Consider the following 24,022-nt stretch of genomic DNA (forward strand, 5'->3'; position numbering starts at 1 on the left):
GGATAGATAAATACTGACCTTCTGATACGCTGCTCTGTGACACGCTGTAGTTTGCTGAGAATCCCTCTTTTGCTATTGCACTGTCGGTGTAAAATACCATTGAAAGAATCCCTGTTGAAGATCGGACACGTCCTGGGTTGTTCTGCCCACAATAACGGCCTACGTGTGGGCCAACTGCAAAGAAACAGGATATAATAGTAAACTACCAGTTCTACTACAACAATAGATGCCACTACAATAGCCTCTGAAAGAGAGTCCCTCAGCAGGAAATACTGAACCTCTACAACATTGCAAAATCACAATCTCATCAATAACATAGCAATGAACAATAAATTGCTTATCCTACCCTAGTAATCTTACTTTTAAAATGTTCCAGATAGCACTCCATAAACCTCTGAAAATGTAAAGAACCAGGATTTCAAAATGTGTACTTTAAAATGTGCAGAGGGGGCAACAATGCACAAAATTACATGCACAAAACACCAAGTACCTTCTGAAGTGTGACTGAAGCACCTATTTATGACAAGGACATCTGAACACCCTGATTTGCCCACCCAGTCTACAAGATGCTCTGGGAACAGAAGTTCAAACAGCACCTTCCAGGTTTTATGCTCAATACTGCAGATAATCTGTTCATTTTACAGCAAACTTAGAAAAACATTTTTGCACTCTTATGGAGGCTATGACCAGTGACTCTTTATGCCCTCCTATTTAGGCTTTCAGCACAGCCTCATAGATCTTTTGGCCATATGCTCAATATTAAAGAATACTATGAAAGAATTAAAGAAGAAAATCTTAAACCTTTCAAAAGAGCAAGGATTTCTTAAGTATATCTCCATGTCACAGAACACACACTCATACACACATACATGATCTCTCTTAGTGTTAATAATGTATAAACCAGTTTATGATATTTTTCTGGATTTCCTGTGCAGTGAGATAATCTTTTTCCTTAATTAAGCTACTCAATTCACAACCAACATATGTGGCCTTCTAGCACTTGAGCATTCCCTACAGATAGGTCCCTAGGCTGTTGAATAGTGGTACATCTGTGCTTACAAACAATAAGAAAAGATAATGTTAAAGCCCATCCGTGGAGTCAATCATGAAAATAATCACAAAATGTCATTCTAATGCTTACACCACTGGCTTTCCAGGTCTAAATTAACACCTTGTCATTTCTCTAGGAAGTCCATTTCACTTTCAGTTTAAAATATAAAATGTTTATATATCCTAATTATTCACAGTTCAAAGAAAATCCTCAGCTAACATAATTTTCTAGTCATTTATTGGCATTTTCCAACAAGTAAAACAGTTCCAGCTTGGAATAACTTTATTATGTAAGCTACACATTTCTGTAAGGCCCTAGAGTTGCCAGAAAGAGGGAGCTCAGATGTTATAGCTCTTGCTGCCAGCATGTGCTTTTCTATCCATATTCTGGCCATAGTTAGTCTTCAGTTGCCTTGGCAATCCCATGGCATTTAAAATACCTGCCAGTTCAACCCTTTTCCACCAGGGTTGTTCAATGAAGTACTGACAGAATGAAACACCCTATAGAGGATACAGTTGAATTCTTCCTCATCCTACAAATTATTAAAGCTTTGCAGTTTTATTATTTGGAGTGAGAAAGTTGTTTTACACTGTTATCATTAGTGGCTTTTTAAAACCACAAAATAATGTCCCCACTCCGATCGCTGCAGGTGGGTTTTTTTTTTGCTTTTCTTTTTTATTTTCTGTGTGCAAACAGCTCTAATCCTGTTCTTTCCTGCGATGGCTTTCAACATTATAGCTGCTGATGTTGCTCTGAACTGCAAAAAAATGAGGATAAGGCCACCATGTTATGGCACTCTAAGCCTCCCTCCTCCCATTTCCTGTAGGGAAGCTGCTTTGAAATGACAAACAGAAGAGAACTTTGTTTAAAGCAGACAGGCTTTAAGATTCCTCATGACTCACTGTTTTATAATTTTTAAGACATATTTAGTGATTCTGCATTTCAGTCTTCTACAGATTGGCCCTGTTATCACAGTACTATTCCCTTTGCTAGCTATGTAGATGCAAGAGCCAAAAACTCGCAGAATATAACACAAAGAGGTATTGAGTTTTTTTGCACAACATGTAAACTTTAGCCTACTGAGCTAATGCAGTATTGATCTGAGCAGAACAGGATGAACTAGAGATTCTTATTCTTCTTACATAAATAGCTAATACAAAGTTTTCTTCCATCCAAGTCTTGAAAACTTTTGAATGACAATAAATTATCAAATGTTTCAGGTGTCACCACATCAACTAAATGCTGTGTGGGGAATCATTCAGAGAATGATACTGCTGTCTGCTTTATTTTTACCATCTTGCTGATCTTTCCTTATGAACTGAGATGGGCTTCCATTAAGAGACCATATACAGCTCCTAATGGGAATTTTAGGGCGGCAGGTGCTGAAAAGGCATTAGGCCCAGAAAGATCTTTGCAGCCTCTACCTTGTAGGCCATCATGTCACTTTGTCAGCATCTCCAAGGAAGGCCTACTCCAAATATGAGTCACTTGGAAATGTCCTCACTCAAGGACACTTCTACATTACCCACATAACAAAGGCATTTCGGTGAGCCAGCTACTTCATTTGACTGTCCATGCTGTAGCTATTTCTGGGACCCTGGCCCCTCTTTCCACTGGTGTAATATGACATAGTGGAAAACTGACTAACTTTCAGGATAAAAGATGGAGGGGCAACTAAGAAACTTGTTTTTCCCAAAATGCAGAGTCCCATTCTAGAACTCGAATGAATCCTTGATTATTCTTTAATATGTATGTTAAAGGTTTACAGATCTGAGTATGGTACATACAGAATATGGCTGGTGGTTTCAGACCAGACAGAAGCTTTATCCTTACTAATTCTTCTTTCTTTTCTACTGTTTGCCCTTCTGGACAAAGAGGATCCGTATCATGAAATGTTGAGACTTATTGAAATACACACTTGCCTATCCAGTTGAAATCTTAGCTTTTGTAACTCAGTTAAAAAAACCAACAAAACACAAGCAAGGAAAAATGGTATATCAGACTTCCAAAATATTAAAAGAAATGTTAACTAGCCATTTGACTGAATTTTAAAACTGGTCTTTAAAAGTATGCTTGTGTGCTGTGGATAGTATTTTCACAGCAGTATGATTGTTATTGACAAAAAATTTGCATACAATTTAGGATGCTAAAGAGAAAAGAACTGAAAAATGAATCTCATCCTCACAATCCAGTAGTCACCTACACTGAGCTTGTGTATACTCTTGTATCTTAATAGCTTCTCACAAGAGTGTAGAAAGGAACCACAACAGAAGAGAAACTCACTTAGATTAATAGCAACCTTCATTTGCACTGATGTTAATGACTGAAGTAAAGCATTCTGTTTTGCTCTCTAATTCAGTGGAAGCGCTCGTGGTATTGACCGAAGCAGCAATGCTTAGCCTGTGGTTCTCAAACCATATGTAAACTTTAAATTACTTTTAAGCCCATAGTAGACAGTCTACAGAGCTTCAAAGAGAGCTGCATGATGAATATGTGCAATTTATCAATTAAGCTAGTTCTTGTTTTGAGTGGGCTTTTTTTCTTCAAAGTCATCAACAGACTGTTCTCAGTCAAGGCTGGCTGAGGTATATTTGTGCCTTGGGCAAAGATATTTTAGGTGTCCAGTTTATTCATGCAAAATCACATATTTCTATTCTGCGATCTACTCACTCTCCTGCTCTAACTCCACCTGTTATATCCTTCAAATCATGGTCCCTTTTATGCACAATGTTTGCAACGTGAACCTGTAGTTGCCAAATATTCCCCAACAGGGTTTGTTTCATTTACTGCTTTGCTTTAAAGAACAGACCAAAGGATCTCCTTGGTATGCAGTTACGCAGAAACAAAATGCCATTTTTGAGGCATGCCCGAATGCCTGTCATTCCCCTCCTGAACCCACTTACACCAGTGTTTAACTTCAGAATCGTAAGTGTCCTTGGTGAATTCTTTTTGAAGTCAATGTAACTGCTCACATGATTCAAAGATAAGCACATGTTTTGCAGAATGCAGACGCAAGTACTCAGCACTTGACAGATTCAATCCAATAAAAGGACAACCAGGTAGGCTGAGGATTAATGTCTTTGTGAATGACTGTTATAGTTTCTGGCAAATTGTCTATCAGAAAACTGTTTTCCATAAAAAAAAATGGCAGTTACATAGAAGCCAAATGTAAATGGAAGCATACTGATTTTGACATATCCTTTTAAACATCACGGTGAAAATTTGTTTAAGACAACATTTCTCTTTTTTTTTTTTTGCTCTTTTAAGAGAGGAAGGGAAAAAAAATCACAACTGTAGAAAACAAAAAATTAATTTCCTGCCAATGTCTAGTGACTGTAGCTGGTCAAATTCTACAGTGAAAAGATTTTTCACTTCTGTTGGGTTTCATCTGATTGAACTTAGGTATCTAAAGTTTATGTCTGAGTGAGCCATAGCTCCCAGTACAGTCACATGAGATAAGAACCTCCAGAGATCAATTAACTGCACCATAAAGTAGATGTCTGAGACAGGTCAGAGTAGGGTGCAGTTCTCTTCTGAGAATGGAGGGACTGACAGTGCCTGGCTCAAACACTGACACCTAGTTTCCAGAGCTGGGTGAGAACAGCTTGTCCAGGGGGCTGTCTATCTAATTCTGTCTGGGTTGTCGCCACAACTAACTGTTCTCTGTGTCCTACTAAACCACTGCCATCATCCCAGCAAACGTGGAGCAGGGGATTTGAACTGAAGGATATAAATTTTTTCCAAACATTTAAAAAATCCTTCTACTTCATGTTTATATCAGTGTAGTGCAAGGGCAGCACTGACCTCTAACACAACTGGGCATGTGAGCAGCAACGCAGCTTCCTTTTTTATGGCTATGTCTATATCACCAAATAGAACAGGCCAGGGACCACCTTTTTTTTTTTTGTTTTTGTTTGGTTTGGTTTGGTTTGGTTTGGTTTGCATTTTTTTTTTTTTTTTTCTTTTCATATCTAGAAATTTTTAATCTCTATCTTCAGTTTATGGCCAGGTCATACCAGTGGTTTCCCGTGTCAGCTTTGCTCTTAGGTTGAAATAGCTCTTCTCCCTCCCAGGGATTCATCCTGTGATGCATTTATAGAGAAGCAATCACATTCTCCTGCCTTTGTAGTGTAAGTTAGGTTAAATAAGAGAGACTGACTGCTGGATAGGGATTGTCCTACAGTGAAATGATGCAGCAAATATTTCTCTATAACTGCTGCAACCTTGAACAGTTTGTATCTAAGAAAACATTTCTTTTGAATCTACAAGTGCAGCTGAATATTTACAAACATCTAAACATCCTTATTGGATGTGGGGATCATTTTGGGTTTAGGCAGTTTGTGAGTGAATTGGAAGGTTAATAATGTCTGTTGTTAATTGCTCTTCAGTATGGCTCAATCACTTTCTTGAACCAGGAAATTACCACTTTGAAACCCTCTGACACTAACAATAATGCATTTATTTTTGCTAATATTACACATAAATTGATTGATTGGATCATCTTTTCACATGTCAGTTTAAATGCAAGTTCTGCAGGAATTCAGCTTGGACAGATTTGGCCTACATACAAATAAACCTATTATTAAATGTTCCAGACATCATTATTGCAGTGTTACAATACTGTTTTCCTAACTGAGGCATTAAATACTAAATAGTCTTTCAGCTACTGTTATGGATCTTTCTTCACTATTTATTGGAGTGGATTGAAAAGAGCCATGATAAACCCATTAAACATAAAAGAGAAAGGAAAAACAAATATACATTTAAAAGCACGTACCTATTGGCTGCAGCATCAATAAAAGCTTTAATTAAAATTATATTCAGATTTATTTAGGAAAACAGGGAAGTTTAAATGTCTTATTAAAATATGTTCCTTAAGTTATATGTTTTCATTTAAATGAAATATTAATGTAGGATTAGCAGCTTGTAGAAACTGCCACTGCTATTCATAAAAGAAAAAAAAAATCTGCTAATATGGGTTATCACACCAGTTGAAATAGCTGTAATTAGTGCCCAACACAAACAGTATAAATCTCCAGTGGTTGAATTTTGCTACAAGTTACAAAATTAAGAAAAAAAGGACAGCTTCAAGATGCTTCTATCAGCTTATGCCACAGACAGAAACAGTGAAAATGGCATCACAATCAGTTTTACATAGCTGTTTGCACAATTCGTATAGGCGTTTAGGCATCCTAAAGGTTAGGCATTCAGCTTGAACAGTCCCTTTTAGGTTGGAGCCACAATCTGTCAAGCTGGGGTCCTTGAAGAACTGGTACATGGCTGCCCTACTTACAGGGGACTTGATCTTGTGGACCTATTGCCATATATGAAAAAAACAGAGAAATTTTGTACATCAGTCCCAGTGTAAAACAGGGATATGAGGGTGGAGGGTGAAATCGGGCCTCACTGGCTCTAGGCTTAGCTAATATCTAGCTATGTACTTAGTGAATTTGCACAAGGTCAAGTGTGGTCAACAGCTAAGTGGAAAATTACTGAGATGGCAGAGAAGTAAGTTCCAGAAGGGTACCCAGTACACCCACCCTGACACATGTGCCCAGCTAATCAGAGATTATAAATTAACAAATAAAGATAAAACCTTCGGATTTGCTTATACTGCTGGAAGAGAGAGCACTATAACAGAGGAACCCTGCAGTGCCCAGTCACCAAAGCCACCTGAATGAATAACTCAATGACTGTTTACTGACCTGGGTAATCATTTAGTCACTGTGATTTCAACTGTATGGATACCATGTTTTCTCTGGCAAAGAAATTATCTTCTTTGACAGCTGGTCTGTAACCCCATTCCTGCATAAGCTGGAGGGTTAGTACCTGAAGTCCAGTTTGCGCAAGTTGTTGGAAACTTCTGGACAATACTCATGTGTTAGCTGTGAAAGTTTGGGGACCCATTATAAGGCTTCATAAAGGCTTCATATTTAATTTATTTTAGTGTAGGAGGCCCACCACATATTCCCTCTAAAAACAGAGGCTTCCCCCAAGCCAACTGTTCAAAATTAAACATATTTAATTAAAAAAAACATTCACACTGTGGTATGCTTTACTGAATGAATTTACAGAGCATTTTCCCCATTTCTCTTTAATTCAACTCGTTTCACATAAATCAGGCATGATGACATTTAAGAAAATGAGAATATGCCTTCTGCAGCCCACTACAGAATAATGGTTGTGCATATCACAGTCCATTTTTCTCTTACCATCAGGGAATCCATCCCAGATTTCCAATCGGTCATAGCGACAGAATGCTCCCCCTGGAGTATTTGAATCAGGTTCTAGCTCAAAGCTTTCAAATTCCAGTATAATCTCTGACATCTTTGGTGCAAAGATAATATAAGTGCATTCAAGGCTATTAGGATATTTTTCGGGGAATCCAGGGGACTTTATCACTCCACTTGAAGAAGTAAAGTTTCTGGAACATTCAGGTCCTGCAAGAGAAAGAGAAAAATCATTCGGGTTAACACTATGCTACTAAGCAAAGTAGTTAGCTGGAAAACAAATTAGGCTGTATTGTCTCTCCAGCAGCAAAGGTGGCTTTTCAATGAAACACCTCATTTTAATCGCTGCATTAATCATTCAGCCAGCTTGTTCCTATTATCGATAGTCAGGTTTTAAAGCACAATTCACGTATACTGTCGGATCTCCAATTTTCAATTTGTACGGAACAATATGAAAACTTGTACCAGCTCTAGAAAAAATTATGACAAATACAAAGTCATGTGGGAACAATGAAAGTGTAAGCTGCAGAAATCTCGACAGAGCCCTAGAGAAATAATTATAGTCCCTTCAAGCTCAAATCTTTAAATCTTATGGCTGACAGGCTTTTATTGGTGAAATAGAATTTTTTACGAAAGCGGGTGAGTGAATTCAGTAGAGGGAGTAGTGGTTTCAGATTCCTGGAGCACTGACTCAGTAACTCTGCCAGATGTGACCTATGCCTCCTTGACAAACTAAATGTGAAAGGTAATTCGTACATGTACCAAGGGTGAGTGACTCATTCTGAGTGGTGTTGACACAGGTGCACCAGTAAAATGTTGCTGTTAGTGCAGGCATGATAAACTGTGTGATTACAGGCAGTGTTGCTAAAAGTCACCTAATGTCAGTGTTGACACACCAGCGTTCTCCAATGTCCCCACCATGGCATAATGGGATGCTCCAAACAGTGCTCTTGGTGGAGCAGGAAAGTGGCAATAAAGATGCAAGGGTATAAAAGGCCAGATCACTGGATTTGCCTTCGTGAATAGAGGGGACTAAAACTGGAGTCCCTTTCTTGCTGACAGATTGCTTTTCTCCTTTATTGAGGTCCCTCAGGAATCCTCTCTGTGGATCCCACATCTGCAGGTGTGCTCAGAAGTCAGCTGCAGGCACTGCCCACACATCCTCCCACAAGGTCAGCACAGGTACCCCTCTCTGACTTCTGACACTCCAAACTTAATGGAAAGTGATTTACAGGATTTGGGGCATTGTTGGATAGCAGATGACCTGGGGTGTTTGAGTAAGATGACTCAGGTGAAGGTCTTTGGACCTGGAGTAGAGGAAGGACACAGGCAACACAGTCTGGTTGCAACAGGCAGGTCTGTGCTGGAGGATGAGTGTGTGCGAGGTTTCAATTTGGATGAGGATGCCCAGCATCAGAAGCCTTAGAGGATTTCCAATGCTTAACACAGATCAATGAGGGAAAACAGTCTGGCTTGTTGCATATATGAATACTCTTATTTCACCATAGAAAATGTTTCCCTTGTGAATGTGCCAAACATATTACCCCCCACAGATTTGGCTACCTCCCAACTAAATTCAGCATGCAAGAGAGAGGTCTGAATGAATTTACTCAGTTCAGGTATTTTTGTCCTTCAGCAGACACTGATAGGAAATGCTTGAGCTATCACATCAATATTCAGAACACTTCATGGCATCTTTTGGAAGATGTAGATATTAATGCTCACGTAACCTGACCCATTCCAATTTGGGAAATTACATTTTGCCTATAATTAAATTGCCCCCTTACACATTAGTTGGATATTTCTCTTCTCTCCCTGTCATTCCCTTGTCTCCTTGTCGTGTATGGGAGGGTTATATTCTGATTGTTGCTCCTCACTCCCACCAGTAGCTGCTGTTGCAGGATAAAATAGCTTTGCTATGCCATTCATAGCATAAAGTGCTCTGTACTCCTCTTGGAATCCAATAAAAGATGCAATATAAAACGTAAGCCAGGATCATTATTGCTTTATTAAATACAGCCAGATCCTGTCTCTGTGAGCGCACAATCGTGAGGCTCCTTATACTCACACATGGTATCTCAATACCAGCTTGCTTTATTTTAAACATGTTCAAGTCAATCTGGTGCAAGAAACAAAAACTGTTTTCAGAAGAGCTGCCTCACTAAAATGCCCTCCACAGATTTTGACCCTTTATTGGCACTGTAAAGAAGCTTCAGGAATTAAATCAACACTGAGGGTACGAGGAAATTCATGGGGTGATCTTCACTGAAAACTGACAGAAAGGGTTCTAGCAGAGACCTGACAGAATAGATACTTCTGAGGTGGAGAAACTACATGTGTGTATGTGTATGAAATAAAGAAAGAGATATGAAGGAAAGGAAGAGAGGAGGCAACAGAGAAAGCAAAGAAAAAGAATTGACACTGGGGATAATTTAATTTGCTCTCTGTAGGTGTCACTGAGTCAGAAAATCATTTGCCTTCTTGGTTGACACTGTCTTTTACACCATAAATTTAGTCAACTAAAGTTAGGAATGTTGAATGTGAACCATGTAGATCCTCTCCTAGTGAACAGGCCACTCATCCATCCTAAGATAGGCTGGCTGCCAAAGCAAAAATTATCAACATTTCAGGTGGGCTAAAAGTTGGGCAATATGGATTTCTTGTTTTAGTCTGGTGTTCAACTTCTTCGGTGTCTTTCTGGCTAAGGAGCTGGATGAGAAGTAAAGGCAGTTCTTACTCTCAAAGCCCATACTACATTTATCATAGTCACCATGTGTACTGGTCTCTCCTTACAATTTCCACGGCATGCAACATTTTAAGGTTTAGAATTCAGCTTAAGATACAGGTATCGTAATGCAGTTATTCTTTTAAAAAACTAAGGATGCTCCCACAGGAATAATGGCCAAAAATAAACTGTGTACTGGGAATGCAGCTCACCCTTGAGCTCAGCACCACAGGACCTTGAGCCTGGGATCATTTTAATACTTCTCGCATTCGAGAAATGGTGAGCTAAATTGTGAATATGCTAAAATGAAGCGTATTAGTCTGGTGTGAGCAATTGAGCTTCACCTGCGTAACAGGGTGAACTTGTCAGCTTTATTTGGTACAGATACTAAAATATAAATTTGGAATAGCGTATATGCATTAACTCAAAAGTTAAAAAGGGCTGTGTTCCCACAGCAACTATAACTTGTATCCTTTGTGTACACACAGCATTTTCTAACACTGTACCTGGTGATAACTTTCCTGCCTTAATATACAGTTTATGTGGAATGAACCAGAGTTAAAGTTGCTCTGGGAGCCATAATTTTGAGTTTCTTGACTTCTGTGTGTGTAAAATCACATTCATAATGCCATCTTAACATGGTTAATGTATATCATTGAGAGATGTAAATGACCACACACGGAAATAAACACAACGTTCCTGTCAGAGCTCTGAGTTGTTACTACACTATTAGGAAATAAATAAAAGCTTTTTTCTTGAAAACGCTCAGTTGCTAAAATAGATTGTTTCACAGATCATTCTTTCACTACTTCTTGAGTTTCAGCCTTGTTCTTTGTGAAAGATGGTACTGTATATATAAGCACTGAGAAACTTCAGGACACAGTTTCAAGAGTTTAACCTCCTAAAGACACCAAAATAAATAGAGATATTTTTTCAGGAAAGCTTGGTGTCATTTGGATGCTGAGTTCTTTCAAAAAATGTGACCCTGAAGGTCACCACAAGAATTTCTGGGAGCCAAGAGTGGATTTACAGACAGGGAAGATGGTGAACAAGAGGTCTGTGGCCCCAATTAGCACTGTGCAGAGCAGCAATAGCATGCAATAGAACGAGACTTTACTACCGTGCTTCTCCTCATTAACAGTACAGCTGCCACCAAGCGCATGTGCTGAACACAGCTGAAAGTCTGGCTCTGGTTTAGGTGTGTAAAAGGGACTTGAATGGGTTCTGAAAATGGGCACTGTTTTGGAGTGGTGTGCACTGGAAATTTGGAGTTTTGACCTGCTTTTGTAAATATGACCTTAAATTGATGTTGAAGTTAGTATTTTTTTTCTATAAAGTTAAGCTTATTGTCTTTCTATATATTATGAGTTCCAGTCCTGTATTCTCCAGGCATGGAATATAGGAATTATTTATCTCCATCCAGCTATAGGGTAAAGTGTATGCAAAAAAAAAAACAACCAAAAAAATCTTACCGCCCTTCTAGCAACTGACTCAGAAAGGGAGTTATCAAAGAGGAACTGTCTATAGGTCTGGTTAATCATGAACTGTTTGTTTCTCTGGGTTTTCTCAGTGCCCCATATACCTATCTGTGCTCGCCAGCACAAGCATCCAGCAGGATAAGCCTGTGAACAGTGTGAGTGTGAGCTTCTCCCCTCCTTTACCTCCCAGACATGATCTGTGAAAGCAACGGCAGCATCATCTGCTGTCCATGTGTACTCTGGTCCTTTCCAAGCCCACAGCCATCTCTTGGGAATGCAGAGCAAAGCACTAACCAAAATAAGTCAGGGACTCAGAAGGTTGCAGTGCTGTTAAGGCAGTAACATTGTAAATCATACCATAATTATTATCACGAAAAAGGTTTTAAGAGGGTCAAAGCAAACAGCTGATGAAGACTATCACATTACAGCCAGAGGAGTCAATCCTCAGATGAAGCTGACCCATTAGATTCATAAAGATTTACACACACTGAATACATGCCCCACCTTGGAATGACAAGGGTAATAAAATTTTCTCTTTCAAGCATTTCCATGGATTCCCCCCATTCCAAAGAATTATGGTGAACTTTTTGATGCAAGTCAAAACCATAGGCTATGAGCTATATAACAATGAATTGTTTCTCACCTCTTTTGAAAACTTCGTAACGGATAGAAAATCCTGCTCCATGCGTCTCATAGTCGGAAACAAACTTAATGAAAAGATATGGTCCCGAAGACACTAAAGGAGGGGGAGCAATTTTTCCACAGTACTTTCCCCATAAGCGTCCTTCAGCATTATCTCCATCAATCACTTCAACATAATCATACCTGGTAGATAAATGGAAGGAAGAAACTTTTAACTTCCAGGAAAGAAAGAGACCTAATTAATTTAGAAACCATAACACAACATAGATAATCAAGAAAAATGCTAGCTTGCTTGGAAAATGCATTATGCTGAAAGATGTAAGCAAAATGAAATAATTAAAATGGACTACATTATGTCTGTAGACATCATCTGGCAACATGGAACTATTAGGAAGAATGGTGTCCATTATGCTTGCAGACAATGTCAGCTAAAGTAACCAATTAACAAAAAAAAAGGAAATCTCATGAGCACAATTCTGTATTATTAAATTGTGTTCCTTTGTCTGTGTAGTGTTGTTATCAATACATAATGCATAGCATTCTTTTCAAACTGTGAAGTTCTGTTATGAATTCAAAAATGTCTTTTTGGCTGGAGCTCTTTATGAACAATACTTTGATTTCCATATGCTGTCCTCCAAACATATGTCCACAGAATAATAAATAAATCCCTAAACATTAGATTTTGTTCAAAACTCTACCATGTTTCAGATCAGTGGTAGAAAAATATGTATTATTTTCCTTGCTAGCTGGACAAATAGTTTGGAGCAAATCACAAAATCCACATGTCAGAGCACTTGGTTGTGCTCAGACAAAACTTGTTTCATTACAAATCATCTTTGCTTAGGTATTGGAATCGAGAAGTGCACATTATAATATTCATACTTGTACAGCACGTGATTACTGAACAGGCTGGTTACTTGCTTCATTCCTAAGGGCTCTAAAAGGAAAAGCATATAATAATGCAATAATGATTGGTAGTAAAAACAGTTTGCCTGGAAGCAACAGTCACGTTAGGGTTCCTCAGCCCTGTCACCAGAAGTGTCAATATGCAGGGACTGGCCTGATAGATATGGTTTCAGAGGACTGAGGCGAGCCCAGCAGCTTGGTGTTCTGAGCCAGCTGAGGGAATACAAATGAGAATAAAAGTCACAGAGAGGCAGAAGCTGCAGGTGTAGAGACAGGTCTCTTTCTAAGTTTTATTAGCAGATGATTTCACTCGACCCTGGACAAGGAAGAAGGAGCAGACACAATCTGTAGAATCAGTTTAATCTTCTCCTAAAAGGTGGTGGCATTTGGAGCCTGGGTTGTGCTCTGGGCCTCTTTCGGACTGCCGCGAGAGGCTTTTCTCTGTCCCTGACTCTCCGTGTCTCACCCGTGCTGCCATTTTATTTAACAAGTTGCTGTTAGACAGACAATCTCATTTACTTTTCATTATCCTACTACGACTGACATTAAAATGTTGCCATTAATTTGTTTAGACCTTTTTTCTACTGTTACGTTCACTGAAATTTTCTGAGCGTATTAATATACAAGGAAGACCTAAAAATGACAGATCAATAAAGTGTGTCTGACATTTTTAAAGAGATCAAAGGAAAAAAATGTCTTCATGATGACCAATGTCATTTTTAACAACTCTGCTCCAAACCGTCCAGGACACATTACTTATGTTTACATGAAGTCCCATGAGACAACTGCAAAGATGATATCACTAGTTAAAGTGGACAGCTTAAGGCTCCTTAAATTAAAAATGACATTACCTCATCAGTTAAAACTGTGTGCCAGCTTTGCTGTATATCAAGTAGAAAATAAAGCTGACACTGATGGAACTGTAAGCATTAACATATGTGAAATATTGTGTTAACTGCATTTCCTCTTATGTATTTCATTTTTCTCATAGCAATTGCTCAGCTAGTTAGCTTCACTGTCCCATTTCAGATTGGAGGGAATACACAGAAGAAATGTTCATTTCTGAGATAATTTTACAGATACTTCAAGTAGCCTACATTTTTTAAAATTAGACTTCTGTTCTTTCTCTAATTTCTTTATATGTATAACAGGATTTGAAAGTTGGGAGGAGAGTTTTTTTTTTTTTTTTTTTTTTTTTTTTTTTTTTTTTTTTTTTTTTTTAGAAATATCCTTAAAAATACCAGCTCTAGGTTTCCTGCAAAACTTATTGGAAGTACTCAGGAATGCAGGCTGTTAGTCTTTAGACTTTATGAAAAACATTAATGTTGAGAATTTTTAACAAGACAACCTTTCTCCAAATAATTAACTGTTCATTAAGAGCAATCACATAAAACTACAGCATCTGAGTGACAGTCTTTGCTCTTCTCCCCATGATGACATTATTTCATCAGTTTCCCAGGCACCATTCCTTGCTAAGACCTCAACAGTGGATACATTTTCAAATGAACATCAAGAAGAATCCTATTTCTGAATTATTAAATTATATGGAAAATTTTAACTGAAAATGCTAAGCAAAATTTTACATGCTTTTTTACTTTATGTATAAGGAAAAAAAACCAACACAAAAGGTTTGAATTCAGTGTTTTTGTTCTGCAACACCCTAAAAATAATCATCTATAGTCTTACTAAGTCTTTTGTATACAGCCAAAAAAAAAAAAAATTAACCTGTAAGTACCAATTTTGCTGTTATATGAAATAAATTTGCAAAAAAATCACATTAGATTCTATCACTCTCGTATGTTTCCTCCTTTATAGAGATAGCCTGCCCACACCTTTCTGTTGTCTCTTATAGTGACAGAATTGTAATTTATGGTGCTCTTTCTGGCTGCTGTGCAGTTGTAAATGACACAATTTGGTTACTAAAAGGCTCTCTTCTAATGGATTTTTAAAGTTATAGGTCATTCAGCCCTCTGGAAGATTGGACAATTTCTCAATTTTTTTTCTTTTGCTTTGAAAAATTACTGACAGACAGAAGAGAAGTTCAGCTGTGAGACAATGGGTACAAAGTACAATTCGAAAAGGGGAAGCTTTAGAGAACAGCGCTACAACCTTCATATTCTAAGGATCAAGTCTTTCACTTGGCAGCTAACAAACGGATTTAGATTCTCCCACACAGGCGGTAACATCTGATATCTGGGTTGCAGTAAATGAGTATCTATATTATTTTTTTCTTAGGGAAATGAAACTACTCTGGATTTTACTAGTTTATACTTGGAAGCCAACGTCCTGCTGTCATTTTTGCACTTTTCAAAATCCTACCAGAGACCATAGAGTATCACAAACAACTGTTCTTGTAAATAGGAGAAAGTACAGTCACAACTTGAAAATGGAGTTGCTGCCAAGGAAGCTCAGAAAGCAGCTTGCATCTCCCTCTGGACTTGGTAGCAGTTCTTCTCCATAAGTTTGTCAGGAGAAGATGCTGTGCCAGGGATGCAGTTGGCACATTGGCATCCCTGTGAGGAGTCTGAATGTGTCACCTCCGCAGCGCCCAGACAGTCTTGGCGTGCAGCCCAGAATACTGAGTTTGCAAATTTGGATTTCCCACTTGGCAATTCTTCACTCAGTTACTGCTGTCAATGGTGTGGCAAATATTTCTTGTAATATTATAGTTCTTTAGGGTTTATGGCACAGAGATGTAAATATAAACATGGCGCTAGCCACTGAGTGTAGTTTCAGGTGAAAGACTAAAGCATGAGTCCATGTGTGAAAACAGGAGATTGCCTGCCCAGAAGAGGGGGTAATCAGCAGATCAGTTCATGGAGCCACGATGCAGAAAGCATTCCCTTTTTTGCTTGTCTGTGTCTTCCCAGATATCCCATTTTTGTTTGCTTTCTGCTTGCACCTCTGGGGTGTGCAAGGACCACGCATGGCTCTGGGGTGGGACCCTAGTGAAATGCACTGCAGAGCTCACACACTCCCTCCACTCCTCCCAGCTGGTGCCTGAACATGCCATTACTAGACAGTCCTAATTTTATGGTTCAGTAAAGCAATGTCAGAGACAGAGTTCCATCAGAAAGATGACGGGATCTAGAATTCCTCTACAAATTCTTAAAGGAATTGCAAAAACCTTTCTCTTTTGCTGGAAAGTGTAAGTTAAGAGTTTGTGGAAAAGGCCAGGCAATACCTATAAAATGAGCAGTGGGCAATGAAAAGTACAAACAGCTTTAGAGTACAGATTTTGGTGAATTTTCTATTTTCAGTTTCAAGGAGGTGATAACAGTGCTTACATCTGGTTTCAGTTCTAAACACGCTGGTGACCCCTGAGATGCACCACAGCATGCTGTGCTGCAGAAAGTGAAGTGAAAGTGCTGGAAAGCCCTGCCTGCTGCTGAAGCCAGCCACTCTGCCAAGCTATATACTTCTACTTCCTATTATTAGGACAGTGAGATCTTATATCTTTTGCCTAAAAAAATTCCTTCCCAAGACATATGCAGAACTCAGCTGAAATCTAAATAACTCCCATTTAACCTCATGAAACAATCAGTGAAGAGTATACAACTATAATTTACATTTGAATACACCGTACTTTTCTGCAGCCTACTAAGATATGTACCTATAGGGTGGTTATGAGTATTTCAGTTATTCACCTGTTAGAATGAAAATGTTTTCCACCTCTCTGTTTCTTTTATCACTCTGATTCCACTTCCACCAAGACGCTAAATCTCTCCCTGACACAAATTACCCACCCTGGTCAGATACCTTTGGTTCTGAGAATTTGCTTTAGTATGCATCTTTCTTTTGCCTTTCTTTTATAGAGAATTTTTATTTATTCCTTGAAAGGCTCCATTTTAGCTGAACAGAAGGCATTGCAAGAGAAAATCTAAATAAAGAGTTTCAAGTTGTTCCACCCTGTGGATTTGTGCCCCATTAGTGACTGAGGGTTAGAGGTGTGGGATTTACTGCAGTGCTTGTGGCACAAGGCAATCTGTATCCCGGAGCTAAAAGCTTAATAACTGAAGGCACTCAAGGGACACCAACCTTAATCCCAATTTATTAGCAACAAGAAAAAGAAGTACATGCTGTTAAAAATAAAAAAATAAGCACAGACCCAAAGAGGCTGCTTTTCTGCCTGTAACCTTAGTGTCTGTTGGGTTGCTCTCCATCTGAGCCTCCATGCAGCCTGGCTGCTCTCCCGGTCTTCCTGTGCCCTACCCTGGCAAGGTGACCTGTCTAATGGGTGTTGGAGGGGCAGCCTCCTCCTCCAGAGACATGTCAGACTTCCCTGGCAGCTGGGACTGTCAGTGCAGGTATCCATACGGAGGGGATATAATTCCTCATGCATGGGCCTCAAATCACACCTCGATGGAGGTGAAAGCACCACATGGCCCTCAGAGGATCCTGGGTGACTGCTGGGTCTGCCCCAAGCCACCTGGCCTAAGCAGGGCACAGGTACTGCTTGAACACCAGGAGGCAAGGCATGGGAACTGCAGGGAACTGCAGGTTTCTTTGCGGTTTTAGCCCCTTCCAAGTGTACTTGGTGCCACAGGGTCCTGCGTGGTGCATTCCTGCCTGACTGCTCACTCCCATCACACACTATTAAAAAGGGCAACAGATCATTTCTCCGAGCACGGACAAGCATACAGTTGAATTAGCACCAGTCAGGCAGTGCAAACTCTGTGAGAAAGGGGGAGGTGGGAGTGAGTGTCCATGGTAGGAGGCTTTTAAACTGGTTTTGCTTGTACTGGATTCATGGTGCAGATGAAGCCCTGTAAGGGAGACAACATATCATTTGAATCCCACAGTTTTCTAAAGTGCTGGATATTTAAATACACAATTTGCAATCGATTAACGACTTGCAATTTACTGAAATCCCAGTCAGTTTGGGGGGCCTTTGTTTCCATTGATCTTTTGTGAGCTGGTGTTTTTATGGTCTTCACCCAGGGCCAAAATTCAGTGAAGTTACTCATACAAAGGCCCTGTCAACCTAAGAGATTTCTGGGAATAAGGCCATTGGAATTTGGCACTGTTCAGTAATTTACTAATGCCGTTAACTGACAGTGGGTCTCCATTAAGATTGAACTAGCGAGGGTCTATTTTAGTAGAAGACAATGCTGTTGTGAAAAAGAGAAAAGATGTAACAAAGACATGGATGAAGATCTACAGTTACACACTGTAACAGTTTGATTGTGACTAATGTTAGCAACAGTTTTGTTATTACATTGGTTTCTGCAATCTTCTAATGCATTGGGATTTGCCCTTTCATTTTAAAACTAAGCTTTTAATTCTCTGCTGAACAGAGGAATCTGAAATACAACACACCTTAACCAATAAAAGTTCAAAACCCAGAAGTAATAAAAATAATCACTACTATTTTAAAATCTGATCATTCTTCATCTTATCACATGCTTCTGGTTGTTTGGCTCATGCCTTTTGAATACTTGGGACTGGCAGAACTGAAGATCTGAACTAAATAGGCAATATTATATCTGCAGTTTTATCTATACAGCTCCACTGAGAACAGTAGACAGATCTTTAGCTGCTGCAAATGAGATTAGCCCCTTCATGTCAATGGATCTAAGCCAGTTTACACTGATACACGGCTAAAGAGGGTGCAAGTGGTGACATAATATTTTACCTTGTATTTACTTAGTTCTATTCTATTTACAGCGAATAAAACCTGGAAAATTCCTCAACAGAAATGTGAACACCAGGATTCACTCCAGGAATGCATGTAACAATGTCGTGCAGAAAACATAGAAGAATCAGAGGTTGTGGACCAGGTTTTGCCATTTTAGTACTGCCATGTCCTAGGGGAAGTAAAAGCAAAATTCATCTGCTAAGGTCTTCAGCACATCTATCTGCCTCAAGCATTTTACCAGTGAAAAAGATTTGATCTTGAAGTTAGGGCAAACTCTACTGATTTCACTGCTTGCCACATAATGTAATAAATTATAATATAATGATCCCAGTATATAAAAATGAAAACCTCTTCTGGGAAGAAACATTCAATTTTAAACCTCTTCAGTGAGGAACTTCAGTTCATAACTTTCTGGCATAGAAAAATGCTATCTTTCCATGGAAAAAGGTTTCTGTCTGTCAAATAAGACAAATTTACAAATCCATGACTTCCACTTTAAGTGGGGGAAAAAGAAACACTTAGCAGTTTAAAGACTTCAGAGACGAAGGAGCTTTCTAGTGTCAAACTGGTGAAGTTTAGTATTTATAGGAAATTCGCATGCCTCTAATTACTCCAAACTCAGTTCCCAAGTAAAATATGCCATCTGGAAGATATTAGAGTCATTTACAACTTGTTCACCTCCCTATTTCACTGCAAAATCTTACCTCTTGCCAACTTTCCAGTGTTCACAAAATAAAATGCAGTCTAATTTTTACTGGTTGTTTCATAGTTACTATACCTACATTGAGTCAGCTAAGGGCTTAAGGAACTGGAAAAAAATATATTGTTTTAAAGGTAATGTTCTTATTACTCACTATACCTCAAGCTTTATATTCTTTCTTATGGACCTTTCAGGTGTGAGGGTTATCCCTTGGCTTAGTTTGGTATCTAGCCACTAATTTGGCATGGTTAGATTTGGAAAGATATTCTAGGTGATAGGAGGGAGAAAAAAGATGGCACAAGCAGTCATCTTGCGTAAGAGTTGGGTATTGTAAGCCAAAAAAAATTATTTCTGAAAACTCAATTACACAGTTTTGTTTTTGTTTTTATGACCTCCCAAGAGATGCCCATCAATCAGGAAACCTCTCGTTAGTTGAGCAACTTCAGTGAAGCTTTGCAGCATTCCTCTGAGGTAAAGTTGTCATTCTCATTTTACATATGTGGAGACAGAAGAGAGAGACTGAGTGCCAACATTCTCCCAGAAATTTTGCAAACAGCAAGGAACAAAGCCTAGATAGCCAGATACCATGTTTTAAATATAAGAGCCCAGTCTAGCTCTTTCTGAAATAATGGAAGGATTCCTAACGGCTTCTGTGGGTTTCGAATAAGGCTTCTTAACAGAGGCTCGAAACTTGGAAGTTTTCTTAAGCGATAGAAAGACTGGAAGAAGGGACTGCAAAGTCTCGCACAGTCTCACAAATACATTTGTGTGATTTCTGTAGGAGAACTAGACTAAATTACTTGCATACAGAGACTCATGCATATATACACACCCACACTGCTGCAAAGAGTCAACCGCTATCTGTACACCTTTATATCCATTAAACATTGTTTTCATGTGCCTAACTAGTTTAATGATTTGTGGTTGGATTAGTGCTGTTAGCATGTTCTGCTCAATTCACCAAAAGGCCTGCTTAATTGGTAAGTTATAGAAGCTTCAGTTTAGCTTTCTCAAATGCTTACAGAATAGAGTTGTATCAAATGAAGATCAGAATCGGTTTTGATTTCTTTTTCTTTCCATGAAAGTAGAAAAGGAATGCTTTAAAGTGATGGCAACCTTATAATACTCCATTTGGGAGTTTTGAACTGCTGATTAATTTGTAATTATCCTGTTGGGATCTATGTGGTATATTAATCATAACCTTAGGAACTTGACTTTTAAAAGTATTAGGTAGATGTTAGCTTTTCACAGAAACTGTGAAAGTTCAGAACATAAAATAAGTTCCATGCTTTTGAAACTCAAATATTTGCCCCTTGTGTGCTGTCTACAACCTCTCCAAGCAACACCCATAATTAATGAAACTAAAAGAGGCTAAAGGAGAAAGGAAATTGCAGACATACGTATCAGCTTTAGAACACAAGTTATGGCAATTTTCTTCCATGGCAACCATGTCCTGAAGCTCTGTAAAGGCAGTAAAATGATGGGTATTTTCATTTATTTCCAGTTAGGAACTATATTAAGAGAGTATTCAGGATGCAGCATTAGGCACTTTGAACTTAATATTTCTCAATGTTGTTCCCTTTGTTCTGATTTCTGCACCACATTCCCTTTGGGCAGACAGTTGGTCAAGTGAAAAATCCACTGTGGAATGAGTGTCTTCACAAACCTAGGCTGTATTGATAAAAATGATTGCTATGGGTCTTCCTTGCCTGAAAGTGTGACACATGTAAATGAGTGGATTGATTTTTGCTGAGACTGTTATCTGAAACCTGTATATAGCCTCGTGACTAGGCATATGCACAAACAAGTGTAATTACTGGAAAAAATACACCTTTTTTGTTGAAAGTTTTGACTTGTCAGTGTTTAATCATGCACACATATTAGAGCTTTTCCTGTGGGTTTTTTTAGGGGGAAAGGGGGGCAGGCTCTCTTAAGCTATCACCAAGGAAAAAAAAAGTTTGAATTACAAAAAGGAGAACAAAACTTCCAAGGCTTTTTTTGGATGGAAAATGGAGTCCTAAAGTGTGTGAAATGTGTGGCATTATTAGCTAAATAGTCTCATAATGCTGAGAAGACCTTTTGTAGTCTGCTGTAACGCTTGAAGATGAAAACCATCTCTCCTTACTTCTTACATACAATACAAACTTGGAAAGACAAAGTGCCTGGCCATAGCACCTAGAAGCGCTCTCTGGCACAGGAGGCACACAAAGCTGAATAAAAAGCATTTGCAGTTCATAGATCAACCCACTTATGATGTCTGCACGTTTCCTGGTGGTCCTTTATCTCAGCACAAAATCATTTGGTTGTGTACATTGCCACTTTAACAAACAACCCTTAAGCAGCATGAGTAGTACGCATAGCCGGCAACTTTAAAGAAGCCCTGGCTTTGAGAAATCTAAATGATATTTCACAAGAGCAGTACAAGGAACATTTACTCATGGATGGTGCTTCCATATTTCAGCCTTCTGATCTTAGTAAGTGTGGTTGAAGAGCTGCCTGAAAGAGTCCCACAGTTCTTCCTCTACCTTGCAATGTGGACATGTGTATGCATGTATGTGTGTGTGTTTCTCTGTGTGTATTTTTACATTCTTTGTACAAAAGAAGACCTGAATAATTTTAGCTGTCTTTTTACAAAGTTCATTCTCAAGCAGAGGAGCAACCTGGGAAATTCTCAGCTTATAATATGTGCATTTCAAAACAACTAAAGCAAATGAGAACAGGGAAGCAGAGCAGAAACCTCTATGCAGATTTAACTAAAGTAATTGCTGCCAATCCTTTTCTATTAATTTGTTGTCCAATTTCAGTACAGACATTATGAATCCTATTGATAATGTGTTTTCTTACAGGTGTAGTTGGGTTTTGCACACATCACTCTGTCAATCCAGCATGTTAGTACAGAGTTTCTGGTCTTGAAATCTACATTAGGAAATTCAATAGCATCTTCAGCATCATTTTCTTATATATAGAGTACGTGAATACTTAACATTTATTGCAAACAGATCACTATTTCTCTTAAACTCAGTTTCATACAGAGTTACAGTACATTGTTTTTGTAATAGAGCTCCCAGTTAAACTGTACCAATTTGAAACATCAGTATATAAAAGTTTGTCCCATTGAGCAGTTTTATTACCATTTTATTGTGTGTATCATTGAACTAAAAAGTATATATAAGCTCAATGAATGTATTTATATTATGATAAAATATACCATAGATGTTTAAAGCTGCTAAGCCTGAAGTTAGTTCATTTGTATCCTATATCACAGAGAATGTCACAGTTTTTATGAGTTTTGTGACCTTATGATTTATATGGGTCTTGAGAAATAACTATGTGTTTAGAATGGAGGAACACAGTGGCCAATAAACATTCCCAGTAGCCTAAAAACAGGAACAGCTTGTTAGTTGAGGTCAGCCATATGACCCAGCGCCTAGTGAAACTGCATTGTTATAGCTGGAGCATGGGGCAAACCAGCCATACAAAAAAAACCCACCCCAGTGATCCACCTCTCATAAAAATGTCTTTCTTAGAAAGAGAGGCATGTGATAATGACTTACAGGAAGGAAAATGTGCACAACAGATCAGCATCATCCCTGGTACAGATTTAGAGAGTTTAGTAGAGTTGCATCAGTGGGGCATTGGCCTATGCTATTTTAAAATGGAAAACAAAGTTGAAAATCTGCCAGAATTCACAAGTATCTGCTAAAGAATTTTGCATACTTTTCTTTTGGGACTAAATACTTATTTGTGAAAGCAAGCAGGGTAATGAACATGCACACAACACAAACACATACACAGCTCGTGGGCTTCAGTAATTGGGACCATACTGCATAGATGCACGCCAGCTCAGATCCCCAGCAGGAGCTGCACAAATGTCAAGGAAGTATTCATTAGATGGAACTGAGTTTGTCTTCTTCTCACTTCCTTTTCCTCCCTCATCAGTGCAATTTCTTGAGATATTCTCTCTTGAATCTGCTGAGCTTTTGGACCTATGCTCAGTGGATGCTAAATCTTGTCTAGTGCCGCATGGCTGTGAGGTGACCCCTGCCTTTGAAATCAGGGCAGTGCAAAACCTAAGTCAGGACTGATACTCTAACACAGAAATTGCTGGTTTTGAGGTCAGCAGTAATGTTCTCCTAGAACCATTCTCTCCCCTCCTTGTCCTGGCTGCTTCGATAGCTGTGATCCAGAAAAAAAGAATCTCAGGAAAGGGTTATTACTGGGTCAGAGAAAGCATGGGATAGTGATGTTGGTTTGTCTTCTGGATTTAATGGGTCAGGCCTCTGTCCTTGCTTTCTACTCAGGGAAATGGACAGTGTGATATGGAGCTGTAATAATGTATTACCTGATATATGAAGGGGACCTGTAGTAACTCAATGAATTGCACACATAAATGGTGCTGCAACTTCTTTCCTTTTGTTACCCATAAGAAAGTGGTGCTCTAAGTCTTCATTAGTCAGTCACAATAAATAAGCCTTGAAAAGCAATAAACCATTACACAGCTGATGAAAACACCTACTCTGCAATTAAATGGATAAAATCCCGATTTGATGGCTTTTGTTTCATTTACACTTCTAGTCAGGTATCTATTAATGCTTTTACTTTTGTTTGTCTACTCAGTAGTGATAAGCATACAAGAACAATCTGTATAGGAC

General features: G+C 38.8%; 1 protein-coding gene across 3 annotated transcripts in view; it reads right to left on the reverse strand.

The window, feature by feature from the left end:
* NRP1 (neuropilin 1) overlaps positions 1 to 24,022 on the reverse strand; it is a 112,565-nt gene that overhangs the window by 54,273 nt on the left and 34,270 nt on the right. For all 3 annotated transcript variants that reach the window (XM_026842318.1, XM_026842319.1, XM_026842317.1), the window contains exons 3-5: positions 12,128 to 12,309; positions 7,264 to 7,491; positions 19 to 174 (exon numbers count right to left, since the gene is read on the reverse strand). In XM_026842318.1, coding sequence (XP_026698119.1) covers positions 19 to 174; positions 7,264 to 7,491; positions 12,128 to 12,309 — 566 coding nt within the window. The remainder of the gene's footprint in view (positions 1 to 18; positions 175 to 7,263; positions 7,492 to 12,127; positions 12,310 to 24,022) is intronic.

The sequence above is a fragment of the Athene cunicularia genome (assembly GCF_003259725.1).
Source record: "Athene cunicularia isolate RWA chromosome 2 unlocalized genomic scaffold, athCun1 chr2_part1, whole genome shotgun sequence".
Taxonomy (NCBI): domain Eukaryota; kingdom Metazoa; phylum Chordata; class Aves; order Strigiformes; family Strigidae; genus Athene; species Athene cunicularia.